The 22,722-nt window shown below is 37.9% G+C and overlaps 1 protein-coding gene across 2 annotated transcripts in view; it reads left to right on the top strand.

Moving 5' to 3' along the window:
* Positions 1–22,722, top strand: part of CCDC198 (coiled-coil domain containing 198) — a 51,243-nt gene that overhangs the window by 1,595 nt on the left and 26,926 nt on the right. For both annotated transcript variants that reach the window (XM_020986459.2, XM_020986458.2), the window contains exon 2: positions 7,109–7,200. In XM_020986459.2, the coding sequence (XP_020842118.1) occupies positions 7,109–7,200 (92 nt within the window). The remainder of the gene's footprint in view (positions 1–7,108; positions 7,201–22,722) is intronic.

Raw genomic sequence — 22,722 nt, 5'->3', positions numbered from 1 at the left:
TTTTCATATATATCAGGTCTCTCATCTGTAAAACCGGAGTATTAACATGTCCCTAATACCTCACATAGGTGTTGGAAATACAAAATGAGAAAATGTCTTCAAGCCCAATTCAAAAGCAAGGAATTGGGGCAGCTAGGTGGTGCAGTGGATAGAGCACCAGCCCTGAAGTCAGGAGGACCTGAGTTTAAATCTGGCCTCAGACCAAACACTTGACACTTACTAGCTGTGTGACCCTGGGCAAGTCACTTAACCCCAATTGCCAAAAAAAAGACACAAAAGAACAAAAGCAAAGAATTAATAGTGATGTTTGACATCTAGTCGGCACCTGGACATCTTTTATTTACTGAGTTCCACCTAAAGTATCTGGTGCTATGTGAAATAATGAATAGAGTGCTAGACTTGGAGTCATAAAGACCTGAGTTGAAATCATTCCTCAGAGATTTACAAAATGTGTGGTTCTGGGCAAGTTACTCAGTCTCTCTCAGCTTCTGTTTCCTAATCCATAAATAGGGATAAGAATAGTCCCTATCTCACAGGGCTGCTGTGAGGATTGAAGTAGATAACACTTAATATGTAACAGATGTAAAGTCCTCTGAAAACCTTAATACTTTATATAAATGTTAGATATATGATGATCATCATAATTATTATTTTGTACTGCTTAATGCAATGGTATCAATTTAAATAAGCTAAACTGTTGTATTCATTTTCTCATCATAAAGAAAAGCACTAGTAAATTACTGGTTTGTGACCCTTGGTCAAGTCAGTTACTGAGTTCCCAGACAACTGTAAGCAGAATAATTATAGATTTGCAATTGTAGAGGATTTTCCTACCTGGAGTTCCTTTTACCAATAAAACCACGGGCCCCAAGCCAAAAAGTCTTTTAAAAACACCCACCCTTTGAATTTTCCATTGAAATGCAAAGCAAGACTGATGGGGAATTGTAGGTAAGCCATTTAAAAATCAGAGAGTCTAAATTGTTATAAAAAGCCAAGAAGGGAGTTTTTGTTTAAGTTTTGTCAAGTTATAATTCTCTAGACTACCTTTAAAAATAAGACCAAGAAATGATGCCTTGAGGTTCTGAGTTTGCTCACAGAGCTTATCTGTTCAGGCCACTAATTATAGCTGCATCACAAGGACAACCTAGAAAGATGGGAAATCGACCCCTTTCATTGGTGAGAGTTTACTTAAGTAGAAAAAGCGTCTCCCTTCCTAAGTCTTGAATATCTATGTTACTCATCCACTTATTTAATCTGTGTTACTCATCCATTTATTTAATGGATGTATGACAGGATTGCAATAAGTTATGACTGAGAATTCACACCTCAAAGGATATGCTTTGTTCTCGTCTCTTACTAATTTTGGAAAGCATCATCTTTGTATTTCCAGTGCTTACCACAGTAACTTATACATAGCAAACACTTAATAAATATTTATGGTCTCCAAAGTGAGGGCTGTGACTGGACCTCAAGGAGACCATGGCCTAATGCCAAGGAGGTGTGAAATCAACCAATCAGAGAGTGGGAACTTGGGTCACCTGATAAGCAATTGGCTTGGGCTTGTCCAAACACAACCACACCTACCCATATCTGTCAACATTCTTTCCATTCTACTCTCTTGGCTGTACAAACTCTTACTTCACTCCCCTCTGAGGCAGGCATCAACCTCCGAGAGCACTTAAAAACTTAACCTTGATCCAGGCACCCGCAGCCTAAGCTTCACATCTGGGCTCCCCTCTTTGCGGCATCCTTGCCTCTCTCCCTAGACTACTGCATAGCAGTAGCAGGCATTAGGAGAGTGGTTTCCAAAGGCTTTGTATTCCATGGCAGCAGTTGGTACCCCTCATTTTTCTTTTGGGTGGAAGAGAGTGAGTTGTATAAGATAAGCAGTATGGATATGTTGTGACAGATTGGAGATCTCATTGCATTATCTTTATCGCCTAAATGCAGCCCTCCCCCAAACTTCCCTACTGCTGCTGAGGGCACCAATAGTCTTTCAGTCACTTTAGAATCACAACCTCAACTGTTGGTATCTTTGATTTGCCAATCAGTTGTCAAATCTTTTCTATATCCATATATCTTCAACTGTCCCCTTTTCTCTACTCATAGTCACCACCTTCTTTCATATCCTTATTTTATTCTGCCTGGATTATTGCAATAGCTTCCTAATTGGTCTTCCAATTCAAGAACTCCCCTCCCCAATCCATGTTTCACTGAGTTGACCCAATAATTTTTTTTTTCAATATAGGTGGGACCATGTGACTCCTCTATTCAATAAATTTCAGTTGTTCCCTGATGACTCCAAGATCAACTATTTCATCTTTGTGTCACTCTTTTCAAATCTCTATTTTGTGTTTTATAATGTGTATATAGACGGTATGTTGTACAGATAATGCACATGTGATATCCATCACAATATAATACATATTGTAGCTAAGTTCATATGAGTACAAATAGGGGTTTCTGGGCAGCTGGGTGGCACAGTGGATAAAATGCCAGGGCTGGAATTCGGAAGACTCATTTTGCCTACTGTGCCACCCAGCTGCTCTTTCCATTAGGAAACTCCATTTTACAATGTCGGTGGTCACCAGCTCTGCAACTAGACAATTACCAGGAGTACCAAGGGGTAAGTGACTTGCTCAAAGTTGTTCAGTCTTTTTTTTTTTACTTTACTTTTTAAATTTTAAACTTAAATACACAATAGAGAAAAGAGAAAAAAACATATTGTGAACTTAAATATTGAAACTTAAATACAAAATAAGAAAAGAGGGGGAAAAAGCATGTCATGTGTACAGCAGAATGTAAGAGAGGATTCAAAATACATAGCAATAAATTTCCATTTTGAAAAGCCTATATAGGGGCAGCTAGGTGGCACAGTGGATGGAGCACTGGCCCTGGATTCAGGAGGACCTGAGTTCAAATCCGACCTCAGACACATAACACTTACTAGTTGTGTGACCCTAGGCAACTCATTTAACCCCATTGCGTAGTCAAAAAAAAAAAGCCTACATAATAAATGCTACTCATTGTGTTGAGAGTGGTCCATCTTTTCCTTGCTTCCTTGTAAGTTTTCTTTTGTTCTCTGCTGTACACTTTTTATTTTGTTCTTTTTTCCTCCTTTCTCCCCAACCCCCCACCCAAAAAAGGCTACAATTATATATTTATATTTATTTATATATTTATAAATATATATCTCATTTATATATATATGCATATACATATACACACACATACCTATATTAACATAAACTTTCCCTAACAAATTCTACTCCTGATCTTTGTTTTTGTTTGTGTGTATCTCTTGTTTCCTATCCCTACTGACTCCTCTACCTTACTCTTGCCCTCCTATTATGTAACCTACCCCACCTCCAAGGATCCCTCCCTTATCCTCCCATTCCTATAAATCTAACCACCCTTCTGTACCCCCCCTTTAACCTATTCCTTCACCTTCTGCTCTGGAGAGCCCTCCCTTATTCTCTTCCAGCCTCTATCTTCTTAGCATTTTATTTCTTTCTGAATTTGGAAGACGTTTATACTCTTCTAGATAACTGTGTATTGTTCCCTCTTGAACCCATTCCCCATGAAAGTAGGTTTCCAGAACTAGCAGCACCCCTCCCCCATCTAATTCCTCTGTGTTGGTTCTGCCTCCTGCACCTTGTTTATATAAGATAATTATTCTTTTTAGCTGTTCCTAAATGGTTTTACTTTTTAACGTGGTATCACACTCAGTTCAACCCAGATCTTTCTTACGAACCACCCAATTACTAATAACAATCTTAGACATAGGTTTTACATTTTCCCTTTGTAAACAACCTGTCCTTATTGAGTCTCTTGTAACTAGTCTTTGGTGTGCACCTCATATTTCTCTTGGCTTTTGTATGTCAAATCTTCTGTTGAGTTGTTTTTTTTTTTAACAAAGTCCTAAGTCTGACAATTTATTAAATGTCCATTTTTTTTGCATTCAGTATTATGCTTATCTTTGCTGGGTATATTTTTTGCCAGAATCCCAGTTCTTTTGCTCTTTGATATTTAATGTTCCAAGACCTGAAGTCCTTTAGTGTCTGCTGTTTGTGTGATTCTAATTGTGGCACCGCCACACTTAAATTGTTTTTTTTTTTCTTGTTGCTCATGATATTTTATCCTTGAACTGGGAATTTTAGAATTTGACTACAATATTCCTGTGGGTTTTCCTCATAGGATCTCTTTCAGGTGGTGATTGGTGAATTTTTTTTCTATTTCTACTTTCCTCTTTTGTTCTAATGGTTCAGGACAATTTTCTTTAATTATTTCTCGTATTATTGTATCAAGATTCTTTCTTTTTGATCATAGCTTTCAGGTAGTCCAATTATTCTTAAGTTTTTTCTTTTTGACCTGTTCTCCACATCAGTTGTTTTTCTGATGAGATGCTTCACATTCTCTTCTATTTTTTCATTTTTTATATTTTGTTTTGTTATTTCTTGAGCCCTTATAACTTCACTGGCTCCCCTTTGCCCAATTCTGATTTTTAAGGAGTTGTATTCTTCCCAGAATCCTCTCTGTTTAGTCTTTATGTATGGTTTGAACCTAGGTCTTTCTGACTCTGAGGCTGGATCCTTATTCTTTATACATTGATATCTGTCAAGTTATTCCCATTTTACAGATGAGGAAACTGAGCAGGGGAATGTTGGTAAATATTTAACAGCTAGCTCTCCGAAAAAAAAAAAAAGAAATAGTATACATGCAATGCTTTTAAATTAAATCTGCATTTATATTTCCCCCAATTACTTTCTTAAATCTAACAGCCAACTGCACAACAAATTAAGCCCTGATCTGTAACATCAGCAGGTTTCCAAAGTGGAAGTGCTCACACTGAAAATTTAGCTACCACCTCTGGAGAGTGGGTTCAAACTGGTTCAGGCACACCCCTGAAACTGAGGCTCTGAAATGGTAAGGGATTATGCCCCTTATCTGATGACAAATTCTGAACCCGCTCCTCTACTCTATGCCAATGATTTCTAAAATTTTTTGATTGTACACCTCTGGGTAAGTCACTTAACCTCTATGGGCTTCACTTATCTGAAACTAGATGATATCTAAATTCTCTTGCAACTCTAAATCTATGGTCCTGTGATCCCTGTCAGTGAAAAAAAGAAAAGAGCACATATATAAATATGTGTATATTTACTTATAAATTATATACATGTATTCAGCTGGACAGCTAGGTGGCTCAGTGAATAGAGTACTGGACCATGAAATCAGGAACACTTGTCTTCCCAAGTTCAAATCTGGCCTCATAAACTTACTAGCTGTGTGACCCTGGGCAAGTCACTTACCCCTGTTTGCCCTAGTTCCTCATCTGTAAAGCAAACTGGAGAAGGAAATGGCAAACCACTCCAGCATCTTTGCCAAATGAGGTTACCAGGAGAAGAACACAACTAAAATGATAGAACAACAATGGAAAAAGCACCAGACTTGGAGTCAAGAAGACTTGAGTTTGCATTCTTAATCAGACACAAGCTGTGTGACCCTGGGAAAGGCATTTAACCTCTCTCATCCTCACTCAACCTCTCATCCTGTAAAATGCAGATAATAATAGCACCTACTTCACAGGGTTACTGTGAGGATCAAATGAGAAAACATGTAAAAAGTATTTTGCAAAGTTTAAATCATGACTACCAAAAAGGCTTTTGGGATACCTTGACTGACAATGATGATGATGATGATGATGATATCATCCATGAAATCACAAATCCAAAAAGGAAATGTGGAAAATACTGTACTACCTATGCTGCAGAGTAGTGAGGAAAGACTGTCTGAAATCTTAAATTATTTTAAGAATGTGAGGTGCTGTTTAATTGTCAGAGCTATTTCCTTAAATAGGAGGCTATGGAAGAGATGATGATGGTTAGGTTAAAACTGGGTATCATCCAATCCAATCCAACAAACATTTATAAAGCATTTGCTTTATGAACATGGTCAAATTGAGAAATAGTGTCCAGCGTGGCTAGAGGGCCAGCCATGGAATCAGGAATACCTGGGTTCAAGCCCTACCTCTGACACATAGTTAGCTATGTCACATCATTTAAACTCTGCTTCAGACAAAGCTGTAAGATGAAATCTCAGATGAGTTAACAGTCAACATTGGCGAATGAAATTTTTACAAGGGAGTTTCCTATACCAATAATAGTACTGTCTTGCCCAAGCTGCTGTGAGGATCAAATGAGGTCCACACAAATGAGCACAGTGCTTGGCACATATTAATAAATGATTGTGTCCTTCTTTCTGTTCTTCCAGTGAAATAACAGGTACAGTTTAGAAGAAAAAAAATGTGAGGCATTTTGCTTGAGATTACATCAAAGAATTTGTAATCCTTACCATTAAAAGACTTACACTCCATCTATTTGTGCCTAATGATAGCCATCTCTAGGGTGGATGGGGAGGCAAGAACAAAAAGGGAAAAAAAAGAAAAAAAGGAAATTTACATGACAATTTTATTATAGTTAAAAGGAATAGCAGGTTGTACATAATAGATTTGTAGTTTCATGTGCAATCATCTTTATTATTATTTTTATTATACTATGTTATGGAAATACTTGTTTTATTCCATGAATTAAAAATAAAGAAATTTACACTCTATTGGGTTAACATTTTATCACTGTGGCCCACAATGAACCCACAGCATGACCATTTTTTTGACTTTGTTGTAACAACGTACTATACCTCTAAATTAGATATTTAAAAATATAACTGGATGTGATAATTTGTTAGCAATAATAGTTAGTATTTATATGGTGCTTTAAAGTCTACAAAGTGCCTTACAAATATCCCACTTGATTGTCACAACAACCCTGGGAGGTAGGTGCTATTAATGCTTCTGTTTTACAGATGAGAAAACTAAGGCAGATGGAAGTCAAGTGACTCGTCCAGGGTCACACAACTAGTAAACATCAGAGGTCAGATTTAAACCTAGACCTTTTTTTAAAAAAAATTTTTTAAATTTTAATTTATTTTTAATCCAGGCCTTTTCTAATCCAGGTCCAATGCTCTATCTACTAAGAGTCAAACTGTCAATGATTCAGATGAATTGATGTGAAAATATTTGTAGTGACATTTTCTTATTTCTCCCCAGGTCTTGAAGTGCCCAGGCCCATGTCTGTAGATATTCCACTGGAAAAGGGAGAAACAAGTATTATTAAAAGATATCCACCCCGAAGATTTCAAGTAAGATGAAGTTAAAGGATTCATAAGCAATTTCTTGGAGTTGATGGTAACATCCTCTTTCAACACTATTCATATGAAAGGATAATGTTGTAAAGTGATTATGCAATTCGTCCTTGTTTGGCAAAGAACATCTGATGAACGACAATTTACTGTGATGTAATTAACACACTATAATAAAGCCGCTAGGTGGCGCAGTGGATACAGTATTGGTCCTGAAGACAGGAAGATGAGTTCAAATTTGACCTCATCTATTTACTTACTATGTGACCCTGGATAAGTCACCTAGCTTCTGTTTGCCTCATTTTCCTCAACTACACAATAGGGATATGAATAACATGTACCCACTAGGGTTGTTGTAAGGATTGAATGAGATAATCAATAACAAAGCCCTTAGCACAGTGCCTAGCACATAGTAGACATTTAATAAATGCTAGTTTTCTTCCTTCAAAGTCAGAAATCTGGCTAGAAAACACACAAGCTAATCCCTAAAACCAAATGTGAACACTAAGATATAGGAAACAAAAAAAACTTATTGTTACCGACTAGAGGGATTTGTTGAAGGATACATAGAAGCAGGTGGAAATCAGCAGCCATAAGTTCTAGTTCCACTAGCCCTGGAAAGGCAGCTGCATTCAGCAGGCAGCCCCCATCTCAGCTTCCTTAACTCTGTGGGATGTTGCAAACTCTGCTGACTTTAGCTATGTGTAATGTGGAATGTAAGGCAATGCCAACTCCATTTCCCTTTTAGCTCACTCCTCATAAGAGTTTTCAGAGGCAAGAAATGTCTATGGTGAGTGTTATCAGGGGACGACTAGTACCCAGTGCTAAATGCTCTTGCCTTTGTTTTAAACAACAGTAGAAAATATCCATCATTCACTAGGTGACACAAAATATCAGCCTATATAAGGCATGTTGTGAGGCTCAAATGAGACAATGGATGTAAAGCATTTTGAAAACCTTAAAGTGCTATATAAATGCCAATTACCAGCATCATCATCACCATCATCATCAGTCTCTAGTCATCAGCGGTGTCTTCATTCTTTTACTACATTCCTGTTTAGCTCAGTGTTTATTGATCAATATAGGGGTGTGCTGGTAAATGTTTAACATCTGAGCTCTCTGGAAAAAAATATATGCACACACATTTTTAAGTTTAATCTGCATTATTAAACCTTTAAGTCTAGAAATCAACAAAACAATAAATTAAACCTGATTTTTAATTATTACAGATTTCTGTGGTATAATGCTCATGATGAAAATTTAAGTATCAGGGTATCCATTGTTGTTGTTTATCCTTCATTCTTGAAGAGGACCATGGCATCAGGTAGATGATGCCATGATTTGCAAGTGAATTGGATTTAAGTGAGAAGGGCTGTGCAAAGTCACTAGTCTCACTTTCTTCTCCAGAGCCATCTGGGTCCAGTGGCAAGATACAGAGCATGACGATTGGAGATGGCCCCTGGGTTGCTATTAAAACTAGCTGAAGCACAACCCTGAGTACATATGTATGCTAATTTTGTTGTTGTTCGGTTGTTTCAGTCATGTCTGACTCTTTGTGACCCCATTTGGGGTTTTCTTGGCAAAGATAATGGAGCACTTTGCCATTTCTACAGATCATTTTACAGATAAGGAAACTAAGGCAAACAGGGTTAAGCAACCTACCCAGGGTCACAGAGTTAGTGTCTGAGGTTAGATTTGAACTCAGGAAGATGAGAAATTGTGTCTTTCCAGTCATGGACGTTAGAGTTTCCTTCCTTTCTCTCTTCCTCCATGAACTCATCTGAATTATCCCTATCTAGCAAGATTCTAAACTAGAGGTTAAGGGATTCCCAAAGGGTAAAGAAATATCCCCTCCCCTTAGGCTCCTTCCATGATGTCATCAGATTATTTAGCTTTCCCACACCAACTCTTCAAAGGCCTTCCCTAGAACTGGGGCCAACCCTGGGATCTCAATTCCTCACTTCCTCTCACTTCACACATCCAATCAGTGGCTGAGTGTAATCATTTCTGTCTCTATGACATCTCTTGCATGTCTTCTCTTTTTCCTACCCACATGGTCACCATCCCAGTTTAGGCCTTTATGACCCCTCCCCTGAACTATTAGGAAAGTCACTTAATTGGTCTTCTTGCCTTAAATCTCGACTCATTTTAATCTATTTTCTGGACAGCTCCCAGAGTGATTTTCCTAAAGTGCAGACTTCATCACTTCACTTTTTCCCTCAATTGTGTGGTTGAGATTTGTCCTTTGTCCTCAAAGAGGATCATGACATCAGGGAGGTGATGAGTAACTTGCAAATGAATTGGATTTAAGGGAAGGAGGGCTGTGCAAAATCACCAGACTTACTTTCTCCTCTGCAGCCATCTGGGTCCAGTGACCAGATAGTGATCAGGGTGGCTGGAGATGGCCCAGGATGCAGAGGGGGACCTTGGCCCTTTTAAGCTAAGGTCTTTTTAGGTTCTCACTTTGACTAAGGCAAATCTTTAAGAAGTCAGGGGATGGTCCCTTTAATCAAAGAAAAGAATCAAACTGGGAGAAGACCCTCAGGGTTGCAAAAGAGAAATTGTATTTACATTCACTGTGAGCCAAGAGAGCCCCCAAAATAACTGTTAAGTGGTGCTTGCCCAAGGGCCTATTGGGTTTTTTTTGTTTGTTTTAAGGCAATTGGGGTTAAGTGACTTGCCCAGGGTCACACAGCTAGTAAATGTCAAGTGTTTGGTCTGAGGCCACATTTGAACTCAGGTCCTTCTGACTTCAGGGCCAGTGCTTAATCCACTTCACCACCTAGCTGCCCCACCAAGGACCTATTGTTGTCCAATCCATGTAGCCCTAATATTAAATATAAATAACTCTGCTTGGCATTTAATGCTTCTCACAACCTGGATCTGATCTACATGTTTTACCCTTAATACGCATTAATCCTTTTTATCCACTCAATAGTGCATTCAAACTTGCTTTCTTATGGTTTCTCATACACAGAAGTCCATTTCCAGTGACTGCACTTGCTTATCACTATATCTAGGATGCACTCCTCTTCCAATCCCTAGTTTTCTTTAAGACTTGGCTCAAGCGCAATCTTCTGCATGAAGCCTTCCCTCAATTTGACCATGTTTATAAAGCAAATGCTTTATAAATGTCTGTTGGATTGGATTGGATGATACCCAGTTTTAACCTAACTATCCTCATCTCCTCCATAGCCTCCTATTTAAGGAGATAGCTCTGACAATTTCTACGGCTCCCTCAAAATCACATTGCATTTGTTTTTTTGGTATTATACAACACATACACGATGCCTCAAAAGTCTTAAGAAATTTTCAAATAATTAAAATCTTTTGGAACACTGTGTGTGTGTGTGTGTGTGTGTGTATAAACACACACACACACACACACACACGTTTGTCTCTGCCATTTGAGTATAAGCTCCTTGAGGGCAGGGAGAGTTTCATTTGCTGTTGTATCCTCAATGCATAGCACAGTACTTAATATATAGTAGTACTTCTCCTTGACTGATTGATTGATTGTTAAGCCAGCTATCCCCCACACTGGCTATTTTCCCATGGTCATTTAGTCTCTTCAGTCTGTCCTTCAACCAGCTGAAGTTCCCAGTTTTTCTTTTCTATGTCTCATTCAAGTATACCATGGGTGACTTAGATCTGTTGGCTTTACGGGTGGCCCTATCCAATGTAGCCCCCAAAATTTCCTATTATTGCCTCAGGTCCTTGTAAAGATCAATTTCATGCTTTTATAGCATGAAGTTCCACTGCCCAGGAGCATATTTCTCAATAAGAACATTATTTCTTTGGAATGAACTGTGCCTTACAATATTATTTCACTAGAAGACAAACTACTAAAGTATCAGTTAATAACATTAGGTGGGGGGATTCCTGCACTTCCATCATTATTGACTTCTTTGATGAAATTAATAATCAGGGTCCAAAAAAGTAGTTATCTAAGAACCTTTCTGTGTTGTTAGAGGTTCTTCTCATGTTCTCCTTGCCCCTGCCTAAATGTCGGCAAATACTTCTGACCTTGTACCCTTGCTGCCAGTTTCTGTTTTTTTTGTTTTTTGGCTAGGCAAAGGGCTTAAGTGACTTGTCCAGGGTCACACAGCTAGTAAGTGTTATGTGTCTGAGACCGGATTTGAACTCAGGTCCTCCTGAATCCAAGGCTGGTGCTCTACCCAGCTGCCCCTTGCTGCCAGTTTTGAATGCAAAATGGGAGATTAGAAATGTGGTTTTGAGTTTCTCCTCTGCTTTCTGGAGCCCACCAAGATGAGTTCTGACATGGGATTTATGACCCATATATTATCCTCTAGATAGCCCCAATCAAACAGAGGAGTCGTCAACCACAAAGCTTGCAGGAGCCAAGAGAATTTTACTCTCTACATTGCTGAATAAGATGCATGATTAGGTAGCCAAATATATTTATTAATTGAGGGTAGCAGGACAGAGAGTTTTTTAACTTTACTGAGCAAGCTTTAAGATGCAGAAGGTACCTGAGTGCAAAATCAATCATCTAAACACATAAATAAACGCAAAAGGAAGGAGCAGATACTGCAGGCCTATATTCAGTTCCTAGAGCAATAGTCCCTAAGGCAGTCAGGAGGAAATAAACTTCATGAGGTGTGTACACACAGTAGCAGCTGGTAAGCAGACTCTCCTGCAGAGATCATGCCGGAATGTAGGACAGGAGAGGAAGACATCGCTTAAAGCTCCATCTCTTAAAGGCCCTAAGCAAAACAAGCATTTTGCTACTTCATCAAAAGGAATTTGTCTAAAATGAAGTGATAGAAATTTCATAAGCTATTTACCTTCTTATCCAGTTCTGGACTGCCAAATGGTGGATTTCTTCGATTTAACTCACCAGAAGCTTCGGGCTTCCCCAAATTCTTAATATATTAAAAAAAAAAAACTCCAAGTCATCAAGGAATAACTTTCAATCACTGATTCTTTCAAGCGCCATGAATCTATGCAGTGTGTGTACACACAGTAGCAGCTGGTAAGCTGAAATCTCACTGAATCAAAAACGTAGCCTACATTATTTGAATTAATACGGAGCTCTTGGATTGGAGGGCAAGGGCAGTAGTTTGCCTTTCTTTGTGTTCGCCGAGTTTAGCACAGCACCCGGCATATAGCAGGCCCTTAACAGATGTTTATTGGCTGACTATTTATAAATCGAAGAAGTGAACATTGAGAGTCAGTATAGGTTAATTCAGAACAAGTCATGCTAAACTAAATTTCTTTTCTTTCCTTTTTTTTTCTTTTCTTTTTTTTTTAAGGCAGTTGGGGTTAAGTGACTTGCCCAGGGTCACACAGCTAGTAAGTGTCAGGTGTTTGGTCTGAGACCGGATTTGACCTCAGGTACTCCTGACTTCAGGGCCGGTGCTCTATCCGCTGTGCCACCTAACTGCCCCTAAACTAAATTTCTTTTAAAGAATTATTAGACAAGTACAAAATATGCCATGGACAGGTCTGAGTTGAACAACACAAAATCACTCATGAAAATTCTGTAGACAATCTGGAGAGATTCAGACTACACAACAGTGTAATGCAACAGTTTAAGAACTTGTTGACCAACTGGAGCCAAAAAGTGGTTTGTTTTTGTTTTTTAGGCAGTTGGGGTTAAGTGACTTGCCCAGGGTCACACAGCTAGTAAGTGTCAAATGTTTGGTCTGAGGTCAGATTTGAACTCAGGTCCTTCTAACTTCAGGGCTTGGTGCTCTACCCTTTGTGCCACCTCACTGTCCCCAAAGACTGGTTCTTAAAAGACAGATGTCAACCTGGAAATTGACTTACTTTTCTTCCCAGAAATAGCAATCTTTTAATGTAACTGGCTGAAAGATCGGCAAGAAATATGATACTGAAGATAAAATAAATTGCATTCATCTCAACTAATAAAGCAGAGTTTGACACTAATGATATTGAATTCAATGGTTTCAGTTGTAAATGTGTTAGGATGTGGAATTATAGGTAGAGCTTATTTAGTAACTCAGGACTTTCAAGTATAATACAAAATGAGACTGCTAGTCTTAGCTGACTGCCTTACTGATTTACAAGCTTGTGTCTTAGATATGTCTTAGTTTGCCCATGCCCAGTGTTATTTTGTTAGTCATATATGCCTCTACATATACTTACATACTGTTCAAATTTGTGGGTGACACACATTTTTGAGTGGTAATTAATACGTTGGATGATAAAATTGGGACTCCAAAAGATGTTCTCAGACTTGAATTATGGCCCAAATAAGGTCATGCTGACTGATTTTATTTATTTTTTGACAAGTTTTCTAAACTGATAGATCGAAGGAATGCTATAGATATATTTGACCAGGATTTTAGCAAAGCATTTTATGAAGTATCTCATACCACTTAGGTGGAAAAGATGGAGGTATGTGAGCTAGCTGATAAAATAATTAGATAGATTTAGAACTGGTTGAATGGCCAGATTCAAAGAGTAGACATTAATAGTTTAGTGCCAACTTAGCACGATGTCACCAATGGAGTGTTCCACTGGATCTATGCTTGGTCCCGGGATAAAGGTATAGATATCAGGCTCATCAAATTTGTAGGTGACACAAAGTTGGGAGGGATAGTTAACGCATTGCCTGACAGTCAGGATTCGTATAGATCTTGCTAGTCTAAAACAGTTGTCCCCAAACTACTATTGGAAAGCCAGATCTAGCTTCCCACTTCTTTTTATATCCTCCATGAGCTAAGAATGGTTTTCACTTTTATAAAACTTTATTTATAAAGATGAAAACTATCCTTGGTTCACAGATCACACAAAGACAGTTAAGGGCTGGATTGGGCTGCAGGTCAAAGTTTACTGACCCTCGGGGCTAAAGCATTGGGCTGAATCTAACAAGATGCAATAAAATAAGAATAAATGCAAAGTCTTACATTGTGTTAAAAAAAAATCAGCTTCACAAGTACATATTGGGAGCAGCCAGTTAGATTGTGGTTGGTCAGAAAAAGCATGAGGATTTTACTTATCTTCAAGCTCAGCATTAGACAGAAAGATGATGTGACAGCCTCCTCCCCAAATAATGCACATTTAGACTTCATTAAAAGAGCCATAGGTTTTAGGGGGAGGGAGGTGATGGTCTCTCTATATTCTGCCATGGTTAGACCACATCTGAAATGTTGGGTCAAGTTTTGAGCATCAAAATTTAGAAAATATATTGATAAGCTGGAGAATATCCAGAAGAGGAGAACCAGGACCTTGACTTCATGTCATGTGGATCAGTTGAAAGAAGTGCTAATGTTTAACCTGAAGAGAGAAAAACTTGAGTGGAACATGAATGATTGTTTTCAAGTATTTGAAGTCATGTAAAAGACGGAGCAGACATTTTCTATTTGACCACAGAAGATGCAGCCAGGAGCAATGGGTGCAAGTTGAAAGTCAAATTAAGGTTTAAAGTAAGAAAAAACTTCCTAACAACTAGTGTTGTCCAAAAATGGAATGGGCTGTGTCTGGTGGTCTTTCTTCCTACATTTTACCCGTTGAAGGTCTTCATCAAGAGGCTAGATGAACACTTCTCAAGTATGTTGTAGTGGGGGAGTCACTTTTTGGCATGGATTATAACTAAGTGGCCACTAAAGTCTCTTCCAATTCTAAAACTTTGTCATTCTGTAAAGATGAAATTTAATGGAGATAAATATAAAATTTGGGATTTGGGTTCAAAAAATGAACTATAAGTATGTGATGGGGAAATGGAGATAGGGAGCTTTTCAGGTGGAGAGAAAACTAAAAGTTTTATTGGACTGCAAATTTAATATGAGTTATATCCATTATAATATAACAGCACAAAAGCTTGGGTTCTAAAACAAAGGAGGTGGTAGACTAGTTATAATCTGTCAGGTCAGACATTTGGAATTACTTAATTCTAGCTGTTACATTTTAGGAGGCCCTTGGATGACTGGTGCATATGTAGAGGAGGGCAACCGAGATGGCAAGGGAGCTGGGAAACCATGCTATACAAGAAGAGGTTAGACAGCTGGGCAACTTCATGTCAACTGGAAAAGAGATGTTGAACAATACCTGATTGTTATTTATGTTAATAGAGGATTGCTGTATGAAAGAGGGATTGAACTGCTTGGCCCAAGAGACTTGAATTAGGATGGGTATAAGATCTAAGGAGTCAGGTTTTGACCCAATATGAAGAAACATTCTTAATAATTAGAGCTATCCAAAAGTGAATGGATTATCTCAGAAGACACTGTGTCCTCATGTATTTGAGGGCTTTATAGGCAAAGACTATACAAGTACTGTCCAAGGACACTGTAGACAGCATTTATGGTTTTGGGGTGAGGAAGGTCCTTTCCTCCTCTGGAATTCTGAGTCCTCTGATTTTAATTTGTGAGATGTAAATACAGACCACCAAACCTCTGGATTACTTCTGCCATCTGCCTTTTCTTTCCGTGCTCATGGGTCACTGAATGGAACTAGAGAAAGTCATTCAACCAAGACAAGTAGTTCGATTACAAATTTATGTAACCTAAGCTAAACCAGGCTCTCATCTTAATAAAACTATGCTATCCTAAATCTTGTTTTCTCTCTTCAAATCTTGCACAATATCCCCTCCCAAAATATCCCCAAATCCCTTTCCTTTCATACTTAGAGATAATAGGCCATTTATTTGATCTTCTTCCCTTCTCTTTACATCAAAATCTCTTGACAGATATTCAGTTTCCCTTCTTTTATTCCTCACCAAGCCCAACCCTTCTACATGTACCTTTGACTCCATTCCCATTCTGTCTTCTGCAGCATATTCCTCCTACTATCACCCTTTCTCTCTTTCTACTCATATGTCCCTTTCTATTGCTTCCTTCTCTACTGTCTAAAAACAAATCCAAGTCTCTCACATCCTGGAAAAACTCAATTGACTCTACCATCACCTGAAGCTACCATCTTCCATTTTCTCTCTATCACAGGCAAATTCTTAGAAGAAGCTATCAACACCCATTGTCTCCATTTTCTCTCCTCTAATTTCTGAACTTTTTGCAATTTGGCTTCCAATCTCAGTACTTAACTGAAATTTCTCTGTGTTAAATCATATGGCCTTTGCTACCACATTCTCCTTCTTATTGACCTGTCTGAAGCATTTTACATTGTTGAAGACATGCTCTCCCAAGGTACTCTCTCTTTTAGGATTTTTGTGACATTCTGCTCTCTTGGTTTTTCTCTTACCTATTTGATTACTGCTAATCTCTCATGCTGATTCATTTTCTCTCACATTCCCCCACACTCAGGTTCTATCTGAGATTTATTCAGGTCTCTCTATGTATTCTATCATTTGGTGACCTTATCAGCTTCTTTAAGTGTCGTCTTTATGGAGCTGACTCTCAAATTTATATATTCAGCCCTTGTCTCTCTCCTCAGTTTCAGCCATGCATTTCAAAATGCTTACTGAGTATTTCAAACAGGATATCCTAAAACTTACTATGTTTAAAACTGAACTATCTTCTTTTTCCAAATCTATGTCCATTCTGAATTTCCTTGTTTTTGTAAAGGGCACCATCATCCTTCTAGTTGCCCAGACTTGCACCCTTGAGTTATAGCTCAACTCTCTCTAACTTCGCGTGCCCAATCAGTTGCCAATCATTCCATTTCTACCTATACAAGGTATCTTACATACATCCTCTTCTCTCTACTGACATAGCCACTATTCTATTTCTGGCCCTCATCACCTCTCGCCTGGACTAATTGGTGTCTCTGACTCAAGTCTCTCTCCATTCCAATCCATCCTCCATACCACCTCTAAAGTGATTTTCCTGAAGTGCAAATGTGACCATCTCATTCCCCTATTTAATAAACTCCAATGGTTCCCTATTGCCCCTAGGATTAAATATATGTTCCTCTGTTTGTCTTTGAAAGCCCACTACCACCTGACCCTCAACCTACCTTTCAAATCTTATTAATACATTACTCCTCTTAGAACATTCTACTCTATAGTCAAGCTGATCTGCTTTGTTCACATGTCACACTCCGTCTCCTATCTCTGCACCTCTGTAGCTATGCCTGGAATATATTCCAATGTCACCAAAATCCCTTGTTTCCCATTGAAGGGAAACTTTCTACTTGGAACTTTTCTTGGTTCCTTACAATAGCAACTGCTCCCCCTCAATTATATCCTCTCTAGTTTGTATATATTTTGTAGATATTTACATATGTGTATGTTATCTCTCTTTCAATAAAACATAAGCTTTTTGAGGCCAAGAACTGTTTCATTTGGGTTTTTATATCCCAGTATCTAGCACAACAATGACTGGCAGGTAGCAAGCACTTAATGAATGTTTACTGATTAATTGGCTCATTGACTAGACTGGAAGTCAGGAGATGAGGATTCCAGGCTCTACTCTTCACTTAGTAACTGCATCCAATCCAAACCAATAAACATTATTAAGTACCTACTGTGTGTCAGGGGGCAGGTAGGTGGCACGGTGGATAGAGAGCCAGACCTGGAGTCAGGAAGACTGGAGACTCATCTTCCTGAGTTCAAATCTGGCCTCAGATACCTCCTAGCTGAGTGACCTTTGGCAGGTCATTAACCTTATTTGCTTCAGTTTCCTCTTTTGTAAAATGAACTAGAGAAGGAAATGGTAAACCATTCTAATATCTTTGCCAAGAAAATCCCCAATTGGGGTTGTAGAAATGACTGAAAAATGACTGAACAACAACAAAAATGTGCCAAGCACTGTGCTAAGTGCTGGGAATACAATTACTAACAAGGAAAAAAAAAACAGCTCCTGCCCTCAAAAAAAACTTACAATCTAATGGGAGAAACAACATACAAAAGGAAGCAGGAAAGCTGGGCATGGGGGAGGAGACAACACCAAGTGGTACTTGCCATGGAAGCATCTTGTTCTATGGAATAAACCAGGTAGAACAGCAGATGTACAGTGGAATGATCCCCAAAATTCAGTTTCTGCCCTGTACAAAGGAAAGCATTGGGAGGAATTTGGTATTCTACCCTCCAGCCCTCCAATCTGAAGGGAGAGAGGCTGAGGGAGGGAGTGTCAGTCAAGCCTTGAGTTAGAGTGGTGATGAGATTAGACATGATAAGCTTAACCTCAGGCATCTTGTTACATTGAGTTGAAACCAGGCCTAGCAGCAGATGCAGAGTGGAGAGTGCATACCCTTGAACAAGTCATTGCTTTTAATTGTTCATCTGAAAAATGAGATGTTAGCGCTAGATGATCTCTGGGTTCCCTCTAATTCAGAAATTTTATAGCTGTATAAGCTGAAACATCTTATCCTTGTTATTTCAAAAACCTCAAATATGTCCTGGCAGTGGAGAGAGAGAGAGAGAGAGACAGAGAGACACGTAAACCACACGTGGGTTCATTCTCTGTTGTGGTTATTGATTTCATCCAAGTACTAGATTCCATTTGTTATAGCTTTTCTTGGAATTACCAGAGAAATGAACCATAACCTACCAGAGGGCCTTAATATTAGAAAAACAGATTGAATAAAGACTTGTTCAAATACACTCCTTTTCTGACTGGTAGGAGATATTTCATGTCAAAAATATTGTTCATAATATTACAGGATTTATTTTTTGAGCTAAGTAAAGAAGAATGGCTCACAGATCTGCCTTAGAAAGGCAAATAAAGGAGCTGCCCAAAGGCCAGAAGAAAATTGATAAGCATAGAAGTGAGGCCTTAATCCAAGTTATTGAACCACCATTTATTATCTCATTTGGCCGTGTTCATGATGAGCATTTGTGAAGGCTATCATGAAGATTACTATAGCCTAACAGCCCACATCTTTTGAAGAGGATACAGAAGTAGAGAAATTCTACTAAAAAGTAAATAAAGCCATTTAAATTAAAAGGCAGCTAGATGGTGCAATGGATAGAGTGCTGGGCCAGGAGTCAGACACTTAACACTGTTTGCCTCAGTTTCTTCATCTGTAAAATGAGATAAAGAAGGAAATGGCAAATCACTCCAGTATCTCTGCCAAGAAAACTCCACATGGGGTCATGAAGAGTCAGACATGACTGAAAAACAACTGAACAACAAATTTAAATTGAATCAATATATATTGTGATACTCAGGGAATTCAATGCAAAGGTCTGTATAGAAGAGTTTGGCAAAAAATATATTGGAAAATTCCACTTTGGAGTAAGAAACTAAAGAGGCCCAAGACATGTACAGAACACGGAATCTTTGTGTCTATATATCATCATCTACATTATCATGAAAAAAGCTTTCTTTAACAGAGAATCAGGATATACTACTCAGGGTAGGCATAAAATAACTTCCCAACAAATGAAATTAATTGTACTGAAACAGAGAGGAAATGACTGGTTACTGAAGTGAGAGTCCTTTGCAAATAAGCTATATACGTCAGACTCCTGGTGAACTAGTATAATGGTCAAAGTAGATACCAAATTAAAAGAAAGAATAAAAGTGGCATAGTGTACAATTGAGGCAGCTCCAACTGGATTTCCAATTAAACAGCTATTGTGATGCAAAAAAAAACAAAAGGGAAAGGGGTAAAAGAACAACTGACACAGGTTATCAGTCTCCTGAAGAAATTTAACTGATGTAGGTCAATCACCACAACAAAGCCACCAAAAGAGCTGAGAAATCAATTGATCCAGAGAACGGCTCATCTTTTTATTAACCAGAGACTTAGCACAAACAAGGGTAACACTGGTTTAAAGATTAAACCCACTGGTGAAATATTACAAGAGACGAGCGTGAGGATGATGAGAAGTAGAGGGAAAACAAGTTTCTGGACTGCTTGGCAGGAGACCCAATTAAGACAGCTGAAATTAGAAGGGGACAACAAACAGGGGAAAAATAAAAATAAGACCTGTCAAGGTTACTATTACAAACTATTTTCACCATCAATACCAGAGGAACTATTACTTTTTGATTCCAACATTGTAATCCCTAGTGTACTAGTTGAGAAAGTAAAAAAATGTCAAACAAAGATGGGAAAAGCAGCTGGAATAGACTGATTGTACAAAGAAGAAGCAAAATTATTTTGAAGGCAATATGGAATTGATCCTCAAAAACCTGAAAAAATTGTAAACAGAATTATCACTTTATTTTTTGTTTTTTTAATAGTGTTTTATTTTTTCCAATTATATGTAAAGACGATTTTCAACATCCATATTTTGAAAGATTTTGAGTTCCAAAGTTCCTCCCCTGCCTCCTTCCACAAGATGACAAGCAATCTGATATAGGTTGCATGTGCAAGGATTATGACTTTAAAAATTGATTGAGAAAGCATCAATATCAACCCATATGTCTAATTTCCCATTGCTACAAAATCTTTATAAGAACAATCTATTTTCATGAAGGACATAATCAGTGAAGATAAGAGAACATGTAGACTCTCAGAAATTACATTCTAACTGACTACATTTTAATAATAACACAATTGACTGAAAAATGTAGTGATTACAAGATCCCAATCTACATATTGTTTATTAACTATAAATATGAATTCAATTTTATATGGGAGGATGCCCCCGTAAAAGTTCTCAAAATATCTTTAATATAGATCTATTTATAGGCATAATTCTATTATACATGTTTGTTACACACTTAAAATCATACAAAATTTCTCATAAGATGTAACAAAAGATAATTTTATTAGTTTATCCACTGACTGTTGCTATCAAATGAGGCATAAAACAGGAGTACAATGTAAGCTTGGCCAAAGGAATTCAACAGTGTCTTCGATAGTGTTATAGAGGATATTCAGCGGAGACCAATGAAAGAAGGAGGTCCTCCAACCATATGTGTTTGCAGATGACATTGTGCTGATGACATTAGAACATTGCACTCCCCTAAATGAGACCTAAAATCACTCCAAAAGAATTGCTATAATTATATGTACATGAAAAACCAAGTAAATAACAAATGCCCGTTGGTCAAAATTGAATATGCAGTTGAATGCACGGTCCATAAAGTTGATCTATTAGTACATGACGTATCTTGCACAGACATTAAAGTTGGGCACAGGATGGATGAGGTTAAGAGGAATCAGCTGTATTACCTTTATGAAATTGCATGGTCTGTGCCTTTAATGACTTGAAGATTTTTCCAGAAACATAGTCTTTTAACACCATTTTTTTGTTTGTGATACTCTTTGGATACGGTGCGTAGAATATTACTTTGAGAAGTCCCTGTGGTTAAAGAATTAATGTTTCAGGGCAACCCAAAAGGCAGTAGAGAAGTACATAGAGGGAGGAGAGTATAATGCAGAATACCACAGTCAGAAATTGTGCTGAAAAGTGGGGAAAGGGTGTTGCCAAAGAAATGTGTGCCTGGAAAAGGAAATGAATGGATCATGTGGGAAGAGAAAACAATGAGTAACTGATGGACAGCCAATCTGTTTCAATGGTATCCACATAATATCAGAACCTCTAGAGATAGAACCCCTCAACCCCCAGCACATTGGATGAAGTGCCTGTGGGAGATTCATGGGAGGACATGGACATGAGTCAAACAGGATGATAATAGGTGGATTGGCTGTGATTTGCTCCATTAAAAGGATTGTACACATCCACATGTGGTGGGTACATCAAAAAATTTGAAGAAATAAATAGCTTCTTTATTTGGCTCACACTATCATTTGAAAAAAAAAACCAAAGCAAATACTTAAGAAGTCAGCCCAAATGGTTGTTGAAATATCTATTTAAGGAAATCTTTCCTTTCAACATAAATTTAGTTGTGTTTCTCTTTTTTAAAAATTCACGTTGCTTCTCATTTATATTTTTGGTGGTTTAGCACAATGAAGCTAAAAGTGTTCGTCTTAGACATGCACAATATGTATGTCATTTTGTTGTCTCGTTTCCTACACCCACCCTCACCAACTAGAAATGACAAGGTCTTTGCAAAATCTGTGTACAGTTTTCAGCTTTAATCATCTTGAAGTGCAACTCTGCTAGAAACAAACTATGCATGACATGTAAAAGGCTGACTGAAGTGAGAATAACATTGTACAGGATAGAGTCTTACTTCATATTCTGTGCTGATGAAAAATGGCTACTATAGATGAAATGGTAAGCAGAATTCTAGGAGTTGTGGAACTGATGTCTAAGTATGGTGCTGCCCTTTTAAGGTACCCTTAATATACGAGCAGTTTGGCAAAAGGGATAGAAAATGAACTTTTATATTAAAAAAAAAACAAAAACAAAAGAAAGAAAGGAACCAGTGGGTGAAGACTGTAAGGTAATGTCCCTTCATGAATGAACAGTATGGTAATTGAAAGAGGGAGGAAATGAACTTTGATTTTATGAAAAACTGCTAAATTTTATGCATATATAAATATTTTTCGATAAGCTGGGAATAGTTTGTCCACAAGGAAAGAAAATGAACTGTGGTATAAATGAAAAGGTTCAAATCACCTTGTAGAGGTGGTGCATCTGTCATATGTGAGCATTTTGGCAGCTGAAAGGGATAGAAAAAGAATTTTTGTTCAGTAAAAACTTATAAAATGTAAATGTGAAGAAACATAGTTTTCAAAAAGGAATACTTTGAGAACTTTTAGTGACTAGGGCTA

The sequence above is a fragment of the Phascolarctos cinereus genome, unplaced genomic scaffold (genome assembly GCF_003287225.1).
Source record: "Phascolarctos cinereus isolate Bilbo 61053 unplaced genomic scaffold, phaCin_HiC Scaffold_3;HRSCAF=262, whole genome shotgun sequence".
NCBI lineage: Eukaryota > Metazoa > Chordata > Mammalia > Diprotodontia > Phascolarctidae > Phascolarctos > Phascolarctos cinereus.
The sequence above is the reverse complement of the archived record's forward strand: the minus strand, read 5'-3'. Positions and strand labels throughout refer to the sequence as shown.